This window comes from Macaca nemestrina, chromosome 19 (assembly GCF_043159975.1).
Source record: "Macaca nemestrina isolate mMacNem1 chromosome 19, mMacNem.hap1, whole genome shotgun sequence".
NCBI classification, from domain to species: domain Eukaryota; kingdom Metazoa; phylum Chordata; class Mammalia; order Primates; family Cercopithecidae; genus Macaca; species Macaca nemestrina.
The window spans coordinates 42429901-42446748 of NC_092143.1; the positions used below are offsets into that span (position 1 = coordinate 42429901).

The following is a 16848-nucleotide window of genomic DNA, read 5'->3' on the forward strand; positions in this document are numbered from 1 at the left end:
GAAATTATGACAACTGGCACAAACTTTGAAGCACACGCAAAGGGTAGTAGAGCTTCCCTCCCAGCATGGGCCTTGCATATTCTTATTAAGTAGAGCCTACCTGATCTGGATTATTTTCTGGATTATGATATGGCAGAGAAATTAACTTTGATCCTGTTTTAACTACTTAAACTTTAGACCTCTTTGTCACAGCAGCTTAGCCTGTTACTTACCCTTCTACCCCAACCTGGCATTTTCGGTCCTACCTTTATACCTTACTTTTTTCATAGCACTTACCATCTTTTAATGTAATGTATAACATATTTATTTATCTGCCCCTCTAGATTTAAGCTCCATGAAGCTTGTCATATAGTAGATACCCAATGAATGGTTGGAAAGACCTTCACTAAAGCATGTTATAAAGGAATTCTTCCATTTCTTCTTAGATTTAAACCTTTGATATATTTGGAATTTATTTTTGTATAGAGTCTGAGATATGGATTCAGGTTCCCCCCCCCCACAGGTTATATAGTTGTCCTACTATATGTATTAATGTTCTTTTAGAATGTTACTGATGAAGTCCTGTTACTAACTTATATAACAATGATTTAAAAATAAGAAATGTCTATTCTTCTACCTAATAGATCTCTTACGGGAGAGATAACTGCAGACTCAATCATCATCAGATCAAAAGGAGATTTTTTTTTAAGACATTAATTCTTGTTTTCTCTAAATCTTGTATTTTTATTCGTATTAAGTGGTGTGTTGACATGTGACATCTCTTGATCTGTGGCTTGTAGTTATAGGCTATTTTGTAAATAATCAAGAATAACAAAGTCCAAAGTCTTGAGTTATGAATATGAGTTAGCCAAGCAGTTTGGAGGCAGAAGGGGAAGTTGAAGCCATCACAGAGACTTGGAAGATGTGAAGGAACGTGGTAATGAGGAAGCAGTAGTTGATGGATAGTTGCATTTTGCCCACATGTGTCTTTAAAGTGTATTTCTTAAATGGCTGTTGCCGGGTTTTTCTGTTTACATCATTTTTTCCTCAGGTATATAGAACCCAAATTTGGGTTCCTTATTTTTAAGTTGACTTTTTAAAAACATCAGTCATCTTCAATACCATTTATTACAGAAAATGGGTTAAATGAAGGCATGGGCTACTTTGAGTAAGTCTTGCTTCAAATGAATGTTGAGTAATTATTTTTGTTGTTACTACTAGTTCTGTTACTGTGGCTCCAGGAGTCTAGTGATTTTTTTTTTTCTAATGTGGTGTAGAGGTGGGGTCTTGCTATGTTGCCCAAGCCTGCCTGAACTCCTGGCCTCAAGTGATCCTCCTGCCTCAGCCTCCCAAAGTGCTGGGATTACAGGCATGAGCCAGCATGCGCAGGCATGAATTTTTCTGCAGTGTGCTAAATCATAAAAAAATATTTAGAAGCTGGGAGTTTCAGATATTTTTCGTCATTTAAAATTTGTACACGAATGGATGTATTTTTCTTGGTTTTGGTAAAATAGTATTAATTTTTCACTGTGCCTGTGAGCATAGTTGAAGAGACTATTCAAAAATATGTGAGTATTCACTTGTTGTCAGTCCTTGTTTTAGCTGCTAGGTATAAAATACTCAGTAAGACATAAATTCTAGTTGCAAGTGGGATGGGACAGACAATAAACACATTAATATGTAATATTAGGATGTGATAAAGGCAATGAAAGAAATAGTAATGTGGTGGTATTTTAGCCAAGATCATAAGGGAGGCCTTCTTGTGAAGTGGACCTTACAATAGAAACCCAAATAAAGTCAAAGACAGAGTCTGTTGCTGTTTGATGGGAGAGCATTCTAACAGAGGGAATAGCAACTTCAAGGCCCTGAGGCGGGCACATGCTTGGTCTATCCAAGGACACTAAGCAGGCCAGTAGAGCTGAACAGAATGAGCAAGGATGGGGAGGGTATGTGGTAGAAGATAAGTTAGTATGGATGCAGAAGTCATGGAGGGTCTTAGAGGCTGAGTTAAGGATTCTGAATTTTATTCTTGGGGTGGGCAGCTGTGGGATGGTCATTATCCTTGTCTGAATATTTTCGCCCTGTGTATTTAAATTTTCCCTTGCTTTGTGGTTATAAGAACTATCCTCAGACAACAAAAATTGGAAATTAGCTTCTTGACATCTTTGCCCACCTTCTCTCCACAAAATCATTCTGTTCTCGCTATTTCTAATATTTATACCTTTGCTACCATTTTAAGCTGTGCTTCATTGTGTATACAGTTATGCATTGCTTAATGATGGGGATATTGTGAGAAATGCATCGTTGGGCAATTTCATCATTGTGCAAACATCATAGAGTGTACTTATATAAACCTAGATGTTACAGCCTGCTACACACCTAGGCTGAATAGTATAACCTGTTGCTCCTAGGCTACAAACCTGTATAACATGTTACTGTACTAAATACTGTAGGCAGTTGTAACACAATGTAAGTATGTATCTACACATATCTAAACGTAGAAAGGGTACCTTAAAATATGGCATTATAATATGGAAGCATTATCATATATGTGGTCATTGTTGACTGACATATTGTTATGGACTCATGACTGTATTTTTATTATCCTCACCTCCCCACCTAATCTGGCAGATGAGTATAACAATGAGTAATATTTTTATGCTTGCTGGTAAGCAAATTTTTGGTTCTTACTGAAATTAGTACATAATCTGATTCTTACTGTGTGCTAGTGGTAGGCAGACTAATGCCATTCCAAACCCCAAAGATGTGCATGCTCTAATCTCTGGAACCTGTGAGTAACATACCTTATATGTCAAAAGTGATGTTGTGGATGTGTTTGAGGTTAAAGACCTTTTAGTGGAGAGACTGTCTTCATTATCCTGTTGGGCCCAGTCTATAATCACATGAGTCCTTAAATGAGCAAAGCAGAGTGGGTCAGAGAGATGTGATATAAGGAGTCACTCAAAGCCCTTGCTTCCTTTGAAGACGGAGCAAGAAATCCATGGGCCAAGGGATGTGGTGACCCCTAGAAGCCAAGAAGTGCCCTCAGTTTACACCCAGCAAGAAAACGAGGACCTGGGTCCTACAACCATGAGGAAATGAGTCCTGCCAAAAACCCAAATGAACAGGAAATGAATTCTTCTTTAGAGCCTCCAGAATGGAATGCAGCTTGCCGACACCTGGATTTTAGGCTCATGAGACTGGTACTAGACTTCTGACCCCCAGGACTGTATGATAACAAATTGTGCTGTTTAAAGCTGCTACATTTGTGATGATTTGTTAATGGCAACAATATAAAACTAATACAGTGCTGATAGAACATATTCAACTTCTCAGAGTAGACACCTTTAGCAAATTAGATTTATTAAGTACAGAATTTTCAATGGTTCATTCATTCTAATATTTGTTAAATACCTACTATTTTCTGGGAACTGTGGGAGGAGCTAGGAATGGGAGAGGTTCCTGACCTCCCCAAACTCATGGTCTACAGTCACTTCATAAATAGTCAATTTTTTATTTTATATTTTTGAACTTATGGAAAATTTCAAGCATATAAATATAGAGAGAATAACGAAACTCCATGTGCTTGTCACTCAGCTTCAATAACTATCAACTCATGGCCACTCTTGTTTCATGAATACCCCATCCACATCCACCCTCCCTCCACCTCTGGGATTATTTTCAAGAAAATTCCATACTTCATGTTATGTCTGGGTAGTCAATTTTATATGAGGCTTTGCTATGCAGACATTATCTTGGACTCCTCAGTGACACAAGGGAAATACCTTGCTTTTTATTTTATCTTTTTTTTTTTTTTTTGAAACAGAGTCTCTGTCGCCCAGACTGGAGTGCAGTGGTGCGATATCGGCTCACTGCAACCTCCACCTCCCGGGTTTAAGCGATTCCCCTGCCTCAGCTTCCCGAGTAGCTGGGACTACAGGTGTGTGCCACCACGCCTGGCCAATTTTTTGTATTTTTAGTAGAGACGGGGTTTCACTGTATTAGTTAGGATGGTCTCGATCTCCTGACCTCATGATCCACGTGCCTCGGCCTCCCAAAGTGCTGGGATTACAGGCGTGAGCCACCACACCCAGCCTTTATCATCTTTGTCATAGTATAATTTATCTGTGAATTCGTTTGGAATTTTTTACTTTCTATTTTTTGTCATGAAATTTGGTCTAGGATTTCTTTGGTGCAAGTTAGAAAATTAATGTAGATTAGTTCAGTTAGCAGAAGTGCTGCAATACTGATTTGGGGGTTACAAATAAATTTTAGTGAATAGGTGATTTTACAAATACAGAATCTGTAAATAATGAGTGTTGACTATATGTATGACAATTTTCCATTTCCTGTGTTCTTGAGTTAGCTAATGGCATCACCATCTCTGGGTGCTAAATTTAGAAAGCTTAGTCTTTCTCGATTAATCTGTTTTTCTTGCCCATTTTAAGTATCTGATCAGTCACTGAGTGGTAATAGTTTTATTTTGTTAAATGTTATTCAAGTCTGATTGCTTTTTCATTCATGTTGTTGCTGTTTTAGTGGATGTCCTCATTATGTCCCCCCAAATGATTTATTGCACACATCTATTGTTTCCTGGATTAGTTTAAACATTTTCCCACATCAGTATGTTCCCCATCCTCTTATGCCTCCTTTCATCCCACAAGCCCTGGTTTTAGACTCATCAGACATAGGGTTGAATTTGTCAATTTGTCACATTCTTTAGCTCTATCATCATCAGCTCCTGTAAGGCCTGTCCTTTCCTCCATTTACTATTCATCCATTCATTTTTTTCTCTTTTATCTCCATTCCCTGTTTCCTTTTCTTTCCCATAAATAGCCATTCTAGTGTGTTTAATATGTTTACTTCTATTTATATATGTTCAAGTACAAAATGTTATTTGTATGTGTACATGTATTTTTAACATATGTAAATAGACTTGTGTTATAGAACTCATTCTGTTTTTTTACTTTTTTCCTCTCAAAACTGTTTTTAAGAGTTACTTGTGGTGCAAAGTGAACATCTAGTCTGTGGCTTTTAAAACTGCTCCACGTGGGCTGGGTGCAATGGCTCACGCCTGTAATCCCAGCACTTTGGGAGGCTGAGGCAGGCAGATCATGAGGTCAGGAGATTGAGACCATTCTGGCTAACACGGTGAAACTCCGTCTCCACTAAAAATACAAAAAAATTAACCGGGTGTGGTGGCAGACGCCTGTAGTCCCAGCTACTCGCGAGGCTGAGGCGGGAGAATGGCATGAACCTGGGAGGCAGAGCTTGCAGTGAGCCGAGATCGTGCCTCTCCACTCCGGCCTGGGCAACAGACAGAGTGAGACTCTGTCTCAAAACAACAACAACAACAACAACAACAACAACAAAACAACAACAAAAAAAACTGCTCCATGTATGGCTCTGCTGCATTTTACTTATTTAATTCCTCAGTTATACCTGGATTGCCTCCAACTTTGCATGCCCACAAATAATGGATGTTTCGTGTTGTTCATCTATTGCTGCATAAAAATTACCCAAAACTTAGCTGTTTAGAACAACGAATACTATTGCATACTTTTTTAGGTTGGAGATCTGAGTATACCGTAGCTTTAAGCCTCTGACTCAAGGTGTCACATGAGGTTGTAGTCAAGCTGGGACTGTGGTCTCACTTGAAGCCTCAGCTGGGGGACGCCTTGCTTCCTAGGTCTGTCATTTGGCTATTGGCAAGATTCAGCTCCTCAAGGGTTGTTGGACTGAGGACCTCAGTTCCTCACTGACTATTGATTAGAGGCCTCCCTTAGTTCTTTGCTGTGTGGTCCTCAGTATGTTAGCCTGCAGCAAGGCAACTGGCCGGCAAATGGAAGAGCAAGAGGGGCTGCTCAACACACATTGTAGTCATTTTGTAAGCTGATCTCTCAGAAGTGATGTAACTCTCACTTTTGTTGTATTCCGTGAGGGGAGGGGATTACACAAGGGCATGAATAGCAGGAAGCAGGCATGATTGGGCGTCATTTTAGAGGCTACCTACTATATTCCTCATACATATCTCTGGATTTTTCTTCGGCATGCATGCATGCATGCACCCGTGTGTGTCTGTGTGAATGGACATAGGTTCTCTAAAACTGACTATGCTGGTCAGTATTCCCATCAGCAGAGCATGAGGGTTTGTATATCACCACATGCCTGGCAACACATTACATTCTCTAGGGCATAGGGGGATATCACATTGTTTCAGATTGCCTGTTTATAGCTTTTCATTTCTTTTTCTAGCAGAGTTCCTGCCTTTTTATTGGTTGTTTGCAGGAGTTACTTGAAATAGTCTTGGTATTAGTTTCTTGTTCTTCTTTCAGTCTATTATCTACCTGTTAACTTTGTCCGAGGATTCATTTGCTGAGCAGTCATCTTTAATTCTGATGTAATTAAGTGTGTAATTTTTGCCTTTGTAGTTTGTGTTCTTAGACTTTTATTTAATAAATCCTTTCTTGTGCATATGTTACAAACTTATTTTATATTTCCTTCTATCAATTTTAGTTTTATCATTCACATCTAAGTCATTAAGTCTTCTGTAGTAGGTCTTTGAGTATGTCGTAAAGTGTAGGGATCTGTCATTATGAAATAAAAGAGGTGGTTCTCATTACCATCTTCTGTACAATCTGTTTTTCTCCATTGATTTGTGGAGTCATCTTTATTGTATATTATTTCCATATATACACAGGTCTGTCTTTGAATTATCAATTGGGGTCCTTTGGTTTGTTTATTTCTTGTACAAATACCATGCTGTTTTTCTTACTACAGCTGTATAGTGTGGCTTGATATGCAGTAGGGAAAGTGCCCCTCTTCACTCTTTATTGTCAAGGTTGACTTGGCTATTTGTTTATTATTTCATAAAAGTGAGTCAATTTATGCGGTTCCTCAGAAAAGTCCAGTGAGGATTTTGGTTGTGATTTGTTGACTTTCTGTATTAATCTAGGTAGAATTATTATCTTCATAGTATTGTCATTCTGTTCAGATCATCCACTGTGTCCTTTTAAAATGTTTTCTTCATAGAGGTCCTATGACTTCTTAATTTCCAAACATTCTAGTTATTCTGGCAGTCTTGCAAAATGCTATTTTGTTTTTGATAATCTACTATTGTTGGTTAGTGCTGCTAAGGAGAAATGCTATTTATTTATCTCTCAAAGTTGATCTTGTATCTGGCCTAGTTGAATTTTTAAATTAATTTGAATACTTTGTTGATTTTTTAATAACTGTTTTAATCTCATTTCTCCAATATATACATACTTTTTCCATTTTATTAATTTATCAACTCCCAGTTTGAGTCCCTTTGCTCCCACCTCTTGCCCCCACCTTCTTGTAATCTGTTTGATCAATACTGAATTTCTTATTTTCCTTCAAAACTACCAGACCTTTTTGTGGCTGCCTTTGCATGGTTTCTTCACTTTAATGCCCTTCACCGCCGTCTTGTTCTTCCTCTGCTCAAATATCATCATCTTTGTGAAGCATTTCCCTTCTGCCCCAGGCAGAGTTGGTTGCTGTTATCTTTGTGTTCCTAATACAGATAGTTCATATTCTTTCATGGGATTTGCCGGATTTCATAGTAATTTCTTTTTCTATGTCTGATTATTCCGTCGACTCTTCACTAGGACTCCTCTCTTCTCTCCTTTTTGCTCCTTCCCTCTCAATCTCTTGTCACTGCTGTGTTTGTCCTCTCAATTGTCTGCGTTCTCAGGCAGGATCCATCGACAGAGAAGACCAGTGGCAGCTCTTTGCATACATGGTTCTTAGCACTCACAATCTCAGAAGGAGAGAGTGCCTCTTTTCTGATAGTTCCAGAAGTGCTGGGAAGGATTTTGACAAGGACCATTTTTATTGGCCAAACGTGGATCACCTCTTAACACCAGGAAGCAGAGTCATGCCCATTGCGATCCACATGTATGGAGAGGAGGGAGGTTCTCAGGAGGACAAAATGGCTGCTTTTGCCAGAAGAAGGGGAGGTGGATGTTGGTCAGACAAAATCAACAGAGGACAGCTGTAAGCCAGTCAACAACATTCTGGTTCCTTCTTTCATGAAATTCCCTTTACATTATTTTGCAATGAGTATTCCATTTGTGCTTATGAACACATATTACGTGACCTCAGCATTCTTCTTCCTCTTTGCTATTCTAAGTTGTATATGCCTTGTATGCTATGCTAATGGATCTATTAAGGAAGGTATTCAATAAGTTTCCAGTCAAAAGGAAAACAGTAAAGATTCCTCCATCTCTCCATTTATTTATCCATTAAGTACCTCTTATATACTAGGGTTGAGAATATAAACAACAGCAAAAATGAAGAGTCTCTAGCTAGAGTCTCATATATTCTAGCAAGAAAGAAAGATTTGTAAGTAATTGCCACTCATACTTTACGTTTTAAGTGCCACTTTTTAAGGGAAGCTTTCTTTTGATCCCATGGTTAATATCAGAGTGTCCTGTAATCCTCTTTTGTTATTACTTGTTCTTTTCCTTTATAGTCCTTTTTGGAGTGATTATTATTTGATTTTTCATTTTTCCACTAAATTGTAAGCTTCAATAAGGCCTTATCTATTTGTTGATGGATATGTCCCCAATATGTAGCATAATGCCTATCTAGACATAGTAAGAATAAATTTTTAATAAATATTTGTTGAACAACATATGAGCAAAAATACTGTGTGATAAGCAATTTGACATAATTTGTTTCTCTGGGCCTATGGAAGACACACATGGTTCTGTTTAGGAATTTGGGGAAATGGGTTTTTAGCTTGGCATGACTCTTATTGTCATGTTGCTTCAGTATTCTTATGTGCTGGAAGCTTTCCTTACCTCCCAGCGTCAAACCCTCTACTCTTCATTCTTGTACATTTGTACAATTCCATGGTAAGAAAGGATGATCCAAGGTTAACACTTTTTTTGTTCTCTCACTTCTGATTGTGTTTGGCCCAATTAATTTTGAAGGAGAACAACACTTTTTTCTAAATACATATTCCTTCCCTAAGGTTATTAGACCTAGTATTTATTAATAGTCATAGATTTTAGTTTAAACAAAACTAAAACAATTCAATTTAGTAAAACAATTTGTTTCTAGATCTGGGGCATAGAGTAAGATGTTAAATTGTAAACCACTGCAGCTGATTTTTTATCATTGATGCAATGACAAAATACATTTGCGGCCTGGCACGATGGCTTATGCCTGTAATCCCAGCACTTTGGCATCCCCAGGCAGGCAGATTGCTTGAGCACAGGAGTTCCAGATCAGCCTGGGCAACATGGTAAAACCCCTTCTCTACAAAAAAGACAAAAATTAGCCAGGCATGGTGGTATCTACCTGTTGTCCCAGCTACTTGAGAGGCTAAGGCAGGATGATCACTTGAGCCCGGGAGGTGGAGGTTGCAGTGAGCCAAGATCACGCCACTAGGTGTCAGCCTAGGTGACAGACAAGACCCTGTCTCCAAAAAGAAAAAAAGAAAAAAAAAAAAAAGACAGAATATGGTTGCAAATGTATTGGACATAGTCATCCATCTGCCTATCTAAATAGGCTGTAACTCACAGCCAAGTATTTGTTATGTCAGAACTTGGCTTTAAACCCTGACCCAAGTGAAAAGCCTAGCCAGGTGACTATTGAGTATGGATTCCAGACAGGTGTGGGCTATGTTATGAATGAATGATTATTGTGATACGAAATTTTGGGGGGTTCTGAGCACCCAAATCAAATCTTCATTAGTAAATGATAACATGACACAAAACATCAAGTTTGTCTTTCATTCAATTCATGGAAGAATAACAAATACAATAATTGCTTTATTTAAAAAAATTTTTTTTTTTTTGAGACAGAGTCTTGCTCTGTTGCCAGGCTGGAGTGCAGTGGTGCAATCCCGACTCACTGCAACTCTGCCTCCTGGGTTCAAGCAATTCTCCTGCCTCAGCCTCCCAAGTAGCTGAGATTACAGGCACGTGCCACCACGCCCAGATAATATTTGTATTTTTAGTAGAGACGGGGTTTCACTGTGTTGGCCAGGATGGTCTCGATCTCTTGACCTTGTGATCCACCCGCCTTGGCCTCCCAAAGTGCTGGGATTACAGGCGTGAGCCACCACGCCCGGCCTATTTTTTAAATTTTTTATTTTTATTTTTTGAGACAAGAGTCTCACTCTGTTGCTCAGGCTGGAATGCAGTGGTGTAATCTCAGCTCACTGCAACGTACGCCTTCCAGGTTCAAGCGATTCTAGTGCCTCTGCCTCCTGAGTAGCTGGGATTACAGGCATGTGCCACCGTGCCCAAGAATTGCTTTTTACATGGTTAATTTTTACAACAGTGATTATGGAAATTTCAGGAAAGAGATTGTTCTACAATACTTTAAAAGTCAGATTTCTGAGTAGAGCTAAGCTTTATTCAATATGTAATAAGGCTAATTGCGCTGGCCTCTTGTGTGTTTTTTTTTTTTTATATGTCATTTTTAAACATATTTCTTTTTCTTTCTTTATTTTTTGTTTTTGAGACGGAGTTTCGCTACTATCGCCAAGGCTAGAGTGCAATGGCACGATCTCGGCTCACTGCAATCTCTGCCTCCCAGGTTCAAGCCATTCTCCTGCCTCAGCCTCCCGAGTAGCTGGGATTACAGGTTCCCACCACCATGCCCGGCTAATTTTTTGTATTTTTAGTAGAGATGGGATTTCACCATGTTGGCCAGGCTAGTCTCAAACTCCTGAACTCAGGTGATCCACTCACTTTGGCCTCCCAAAGTGCTGGAATTATAGGTGTGAGTCACCGAGCCTGGCCTTTTAAACATATTTCTATCAGTAATAACTCCTTGAGATATCTGGTAGAATTTAAATTTTTCCAGTTCTAGAATCAAGTCATCATTAATTTGTTTAATGAGCTTTCGTTTAAGTAGGTGTTAAGTATTTTTCTTTGTTTTTCATAATTATTTCATTTTTATAAAAAATATTTTAATATTCTTTTGGTGCTATTGCTCTTTTTGCTGTGTTGTTGAGTTTCTACTTCCTTGGTCTTAACATGTACCCCATTATAATACTGTTTAAACTTTTGCAGTAACTAGAAATTTCTGGATGCCTTTGTTCCTCTGTGTGCTTTCTGTTCAGCTGAATTTTTTTATTTGATCTAAGACTTGTTTCCCAAAGGGGTTTATGATCTTGAGAGGACAGAGTAACCCTTCATAGTCAAAATATGCTTAATAAAACAGGAATAACTTGTTTACTGTTAAAATTTTGCTGAACATGCACAGTTGGCCTTGAAAAAGGTAGTCACTAGAGACACAAGATCTAGGGTGTATTATTGTTCTGATTGTAAAGTGATCATCAACATGAAAAGGCATTGTTTTCTTCCCTACACTGTAACTTCTCTTCAGCTTTACAATCTGAGTATCTGTATTACCACTAAACAGAAATGAACATAGAGGTCTAGAGTGGATCTTCAAAGCAGAACACTGCTGGTAACTATTTCCATTGTACACAAATAGGCTTCTCATTTAATAGGAGATGGGAACTGGAAAATAGGGAAATAAAGGGATAACTAACCCAAATACACCAGCTAACGACAGGAAAGGAGTTTAATATTTTTGCTAGACTTAATTTTTATGTTAATATTTATCAGTTACCTGAAAATACTGAATATTTAGATTTGAGTTTTTAAATGTACAGTTCATTTAGAAAAGAGTAGAGTCCTGATCTTCCAAAGTGATTGTTACTCTGTTTTTCTTCCATTTCAGAGATATTACATATGAAATATCAGTAGAAGCTATATCAACAATGGTTGTTTTCCTTTCCTGCCAGCTCTTCCACAAAGAAGTTTTGCGACAGAGCATCAGCCACAAGTATTTGATGCGAGGTCCATGGTATGTTTCTACTTTAAATTTGTCTAGTTTTCATTGTATAAATTTGTATTTCTAGTCTTGTCCTCTTACCTGAGTATCGTCCCGTATCTCCAACCAGGTGTTTCCTCTAGTTGTTCTGTTATCTCTTTAAACCCAGTGTACAGGGAACTGCATTCTGCTTTCCTGTGCCATCTACCCATCCTCCCTGTTCTTCCTGTCCCCTAGCTTCATTACCTTCTCCAGTGGTTGCTTTGTAGAATCGAAACTTTGAAATAATCTTTTTCTTCCTTCTCCTTCATTCTTTCTATGTTTAAGCAGTCAAGTCATATTTGTTATTCAGATTATTTTTGTATCTTTTTCTTCTCAGCAGTCTCTGTGAAACAACTGTGATCTGTGCCCCCTCACTCTCTTTGGGTTTCTCCAACAGCCTCTTCACTGACTATTTCTACTTCATTGAGCCTGCAAATATTTACTGTGTGCTAACCACATGCCAGGCATGTTAGGCTGTGGGGCTATAATCTTGAGCAGAAGCTTACGATCTCCTAGAGGCTGGGGATGCAAATGACCAACACACATGCACATACCTGACCTTGTATTAACATAATCTTCATAAAACTTTAAAAATGTAAAACAAATCCAAATAAAGTACCTTTGAGGAAAGTTCTCAGGTAGTGGAAGCTTTGTCTTCTTCATGTTCTTTTTGCCACCCTGATTATTCCTGTGGCATGTATGTTCTTTGAACATATTTGAAAATCACTGATAAGAGGGAGAGAGGACCTGGACTTTGGAGACAGAGGTTTGCATCGGAAGCCTCTCTGACAGAGACTCTCAGAATGACCGTGATTTGAAGTAGTGCTGGCATCGTGGGACTGTGTGCATCTTTGCTAAAACAAGACTGTGAACTTCATTCCTTATAGTGCGAGAGTATTCAAGTTGCTGTTTAAAAATAGACATAGAGAGTGTTAGTGTTCTTATTTTCTAAGTAAGGTTTTTATAGTATCATTATGGTGCCAAATATTTAAACCATAATATATTCTTTACTTATTTTTGTGGTTCATCTTGGAAACCATATTTAAAAAGCTCAATAGTACCTTAAAGACATCTGTTAAAAAGCTTACTCTAGATTGCAGGAATTAGTTTAATACCAATTGAATAATTGAATAATTTCATACTTAAAAAATGTAGTCCTATTGTTATTTTTAAATTCTTGCTTTTTTCTACCGATTCCGTGTTACTACTTCCCTTCAACTGCCAGATAATGTGTTACGCACTAAATTTGTAGTAGCTTACAGTGTTATATAGAATACAGAAAAAGTAACTGAAGTTCAAGAGTTCAAGTGGGCTGGGCACGGTGGCTCATGCCTGTAATCTCAGCACTTTGGGAGTCCGAGGCAGGGGGATCGCTTAAGTTTAGGAGTTTGAGAACAGCCTGGGCAACATAGTGAGACCTTGTCTCTCCCCGCAACAGCAACAAAAAAGTATTTAAGTAATTTGATCAATATTTTATGATGTGGTAAGAAGAAAAGCCAGGATTAAGCCTCAGAATTGCTCTCAAAGCCCATGGTCTTCACTGTTACGTGACAGTGCTCAATTTCTGTGAGTTGTACCAATAGCCCTTTTATATTAATAGTGTTAATGGCAGAATTATTTCTGTATTGTGACTCAGAATTAGATGACTCCCATAAATATGAGTTTGATTTTTTTTCCTTTTTGTGTAGTCTTCCATACACCAGCAAACTTGTGAAGACCTTATTATATAACTTTATCAGACAAGAAAAGCCACCTCCTCCAGGAACCCATGTTTTCCCTCAGCAGTCGGATGGGGGAGGACTGCTTTATGGACTTGCATCAGGAGTAGCAAGTAAGTTTTATCAGATTTTTTCAATTCTTTGGTGCACATAATTTTGTCTATTTAGGCATAAGAAATTCTGTTTGTTTGGCTGCTGCCATTAATAGTTACATTGAATTTGTGCAGCTGGTTAAATGTGAAAACAAAGTAATTAAAATAATAAACTTTCTGTTTTGTGCAGTGATTTATGTTAAATGTATGCAAATAATGAATAGATTACCTCCAAAACATCGTTTTTCAGGAAGAATGCTTACACATAAATACACATATTGCATGAATTATAGCTGTACAATGAAAATAAAATTAAGCATTTGTAAACTTACAACACTACTTGTATTATAAGGGGAAATCTCTTTTAGGTTATTTTAGGGTATTTTTTGGTTAGGATTTTATGTGACTAATTAGGTGCAGTTTTCCTAGTACACTAAATGCTTTATTCAGTGACAGCTGAATATTTTGCAGAATTTTGTAATAAGCTGTGAAATGGCACAAACTTGAGTTCTGTTTGATTGGGTGCAAATTTCTTAAGTGAAGAAAGCTCTTCCCTACCTTACAGTAAGTCCTCATTTCTGCTTCACTTCACAGTTTTTGGACTACAGACACTAGAAGTAAGAGAGTAGTTCTGGTGGAGGGCCTGGGTCATGTGAAGTTATATAAATGAAACTTCCTAGAGCGACACTTTGGTACTTGTGAGGTCTGCCTGGGAGCTTCTTACTACTCCTAAACCTGCAGCATTGCCTCTCCTTAATCACGCAGGACAGAGTCAAATGGAACAGATTTCCACAGCTGCATTATGGCTGTGGCATGCTCTACACTCCAGCTGGATATCAGTTTGATATGAAAAGGTTGCACTGCAATAACTTACTAGATAACCAGTGTTGGGAGCTTCTTTGGATTCAGAGTCCTCTTTAAAAAGCAGTAGACTTGGTCTGTTAATTGACAGAATTAATCAGTGAACCAGACTTTCTTAGATTTGCCTTCCTTTGATTTCTCTTAATATTATGAATTGAGTCACACTTGTGATCACTTCTGCCTTTGGTGCTGAGCAGCCTGCCAAGAGTGCCACACCTACATAGGTTCTTTGAGTTACTCCTATCCAGTTTCCTCATTATTTCAGGGATTTTTGTGTCCCATGGGAAGGCTTAATTGATCTGTTACTGTTTTCTTTTTTTAAAAAATCATTCAACTGGTATAAGTATTTAAAAGCTGAATATTTCCCAATATTCCAGTATGGTTAGAGGTTTTTTTGAGGTGGCAGAGATAGTATAAGCCTGTAAATGCTTTCTTCAACACAGTGGTAATACTTGGCATTTTTTAAAGAAGTAAACATAGATTTGTGTACGGGTTTTGGTTTTTCTTTCAGTTATGTGTCATATCAGGAGGAACCCAGTATTATATGTGGTGTCATTAGTGTGCCAGGTGCCAAAATTTTTTCCTAACTAGATAGCAGGAAGGAAGCCCCTTAATTTTCCTAGCTCTCAGTTTCCATGTCTATTTAATGAGAAGGTGGGTTGGAATGGTGATTTCTGACATTATTACTACATAACTTTCTATGGTCTTTTTTTTCTCATCATTTTACAATTTAATATTCAGTTAAGTGCATTAAAATAGATTTATGGTTTTTAGTACGCTATATAGTCACAAGACATTTTACACAGCTTTCTTCCCAAACCTTTATAAAACTGTTCATGTAAAAGTATAAATCAAGATGGAGTAATTATGGATTCATTATTTCATGATACATGTGACTCAAGGGATTATTTAAAAAAAACAACAAAAGGACATTCTCCTAAAAAACACAGCTATGTACTGTGGGCAAAATGAAATGTAAAAATGATCACAGTCATGTAATTTTAAGTTAATCCATGTTCCAGGAAAGTCAATCAAGTTGCCAGCATTTGAGTTAAGTTGTGTGATCACTTCTGATGATCTTTTGGTTGGTAGTTAAAGAATTCTCTTACTTTACTATTGGCTTTAGAAGATATGATTTGGAAGTTCCTCACTGAAAAAAATTATATTCCAAAGCCAAGTGTAAATTATAAACTCATTTGGATTATATTCATTTTTGTTGGGATTGAAGTTTTCCTGGATATAGCAAGCATTTCTTTTCATAGCAGTGTGTGCATTGTATGTGTTGCTTACATTATTTCCTTTGAAACAGAGTGCCTTATTGTAAAAAAAGCATACAATTTCGGAGTGAAATTTGTTGGCACTGGCAGGGCAGGAGGAGAATCCTTGTACTGGAACTGCGGCTGGATGAGTAGTGAACCACTTGCTTGGACCCTCCTATGAGTCAGGCAAGGTCTTCTGCAGTTTCTTCTCATTTACTTTTACAGATGTGTTTTTGGTTATCCTTTTGTTTGTTTCTGAGACTCTGTGAAAGACTCTGTTACTTTGTTGCATCCTGATACTCTCCTTTTTCTTTCTTCTTCTTTTTTTTTTTTTTCTAAATTATAGTTTAAGTTCTAGGGTACATGTGCACAATGTGCAGGTTTGTTACATACGTACACACATGCCATGTTGGTTTGCTGCACCTGTTAACTCATAATTTACATCAGGTATTTCTTCTAATGCTATCCCTCCCCCTACCCCCCACCCCACGACAGACCCGGTGTGTGATGTTCGCCACCCTGTATCCAAGTGTTCTCGTTGTTCAATTCCCACCTATGTGTGAGAACATGCGGTGTTTGGTTTTCTGTCCTTGCAATGGTTTGCTCAGAATGATGGTTTTCAGCTTCATCCATGTCCCTACAAAGGACACGAACTCATCCTTTTTTATGGCTGCATAGTATTCCATGGTGTGTATGTGCCACATTTTCTTAATCCAGTCTATCACTGATGGACATTTGGGTTGGTTCCAAGTCTTTGCTATTGTGAATAGTGCTGCAATAAACATATGTGTGCATGTGTCTTTATAGTAGCATGATTTATAATCCTTTGGGTATATCCGCAGTAATGGGATGGCTGGGTCAAATGGTATTTCTAGTTCTAGATCCTTGAGGAATTGCCACACTGTCTTCCACAATGGTTGAACTGGTGTACCTTCCCACCAACAGTGTAAAAGCGTTCCTGTTTCTCCACATCCTCTCCAGCACCTGTTGTTTCCTGACTTTTTAATGATTGCCATTCTAAGTGGTGTGAGATGGTATCTCATTGTGGTTTTGATTTGCATTTCCCTGATGGCCAGT

At 38.0% G+C, this 16848-nt stretch overlaps 1 protein-coding gene across 16 annotated transcripts in view; it reads left to right on the top strand.

Annotated features, from left to right (window-relative positions):
• LOC105489384 (dymeclin) overlaps positions 1–16848 on the top strand; it is a 406658-nt gene that overhangs the window by 108710 nt on the left and 281100 nt on the right. For all 16 annotated transcript variants that reach the window (XM_071085384.1, XM_071085386.1, XM_071085387.1 and 13 more), the window contains 2 exons: positions 11707–11832; positions 13530–13672. In XM_071085384.1, coding sequence (XP_070941485.1) covers positions 11707–11832; positions 13530–13672 — 269 coding nt within the window. The remainder of the gene's footprint in view (positions 1–11706; positions 11833–13529; positions 13673–16848) is intronic.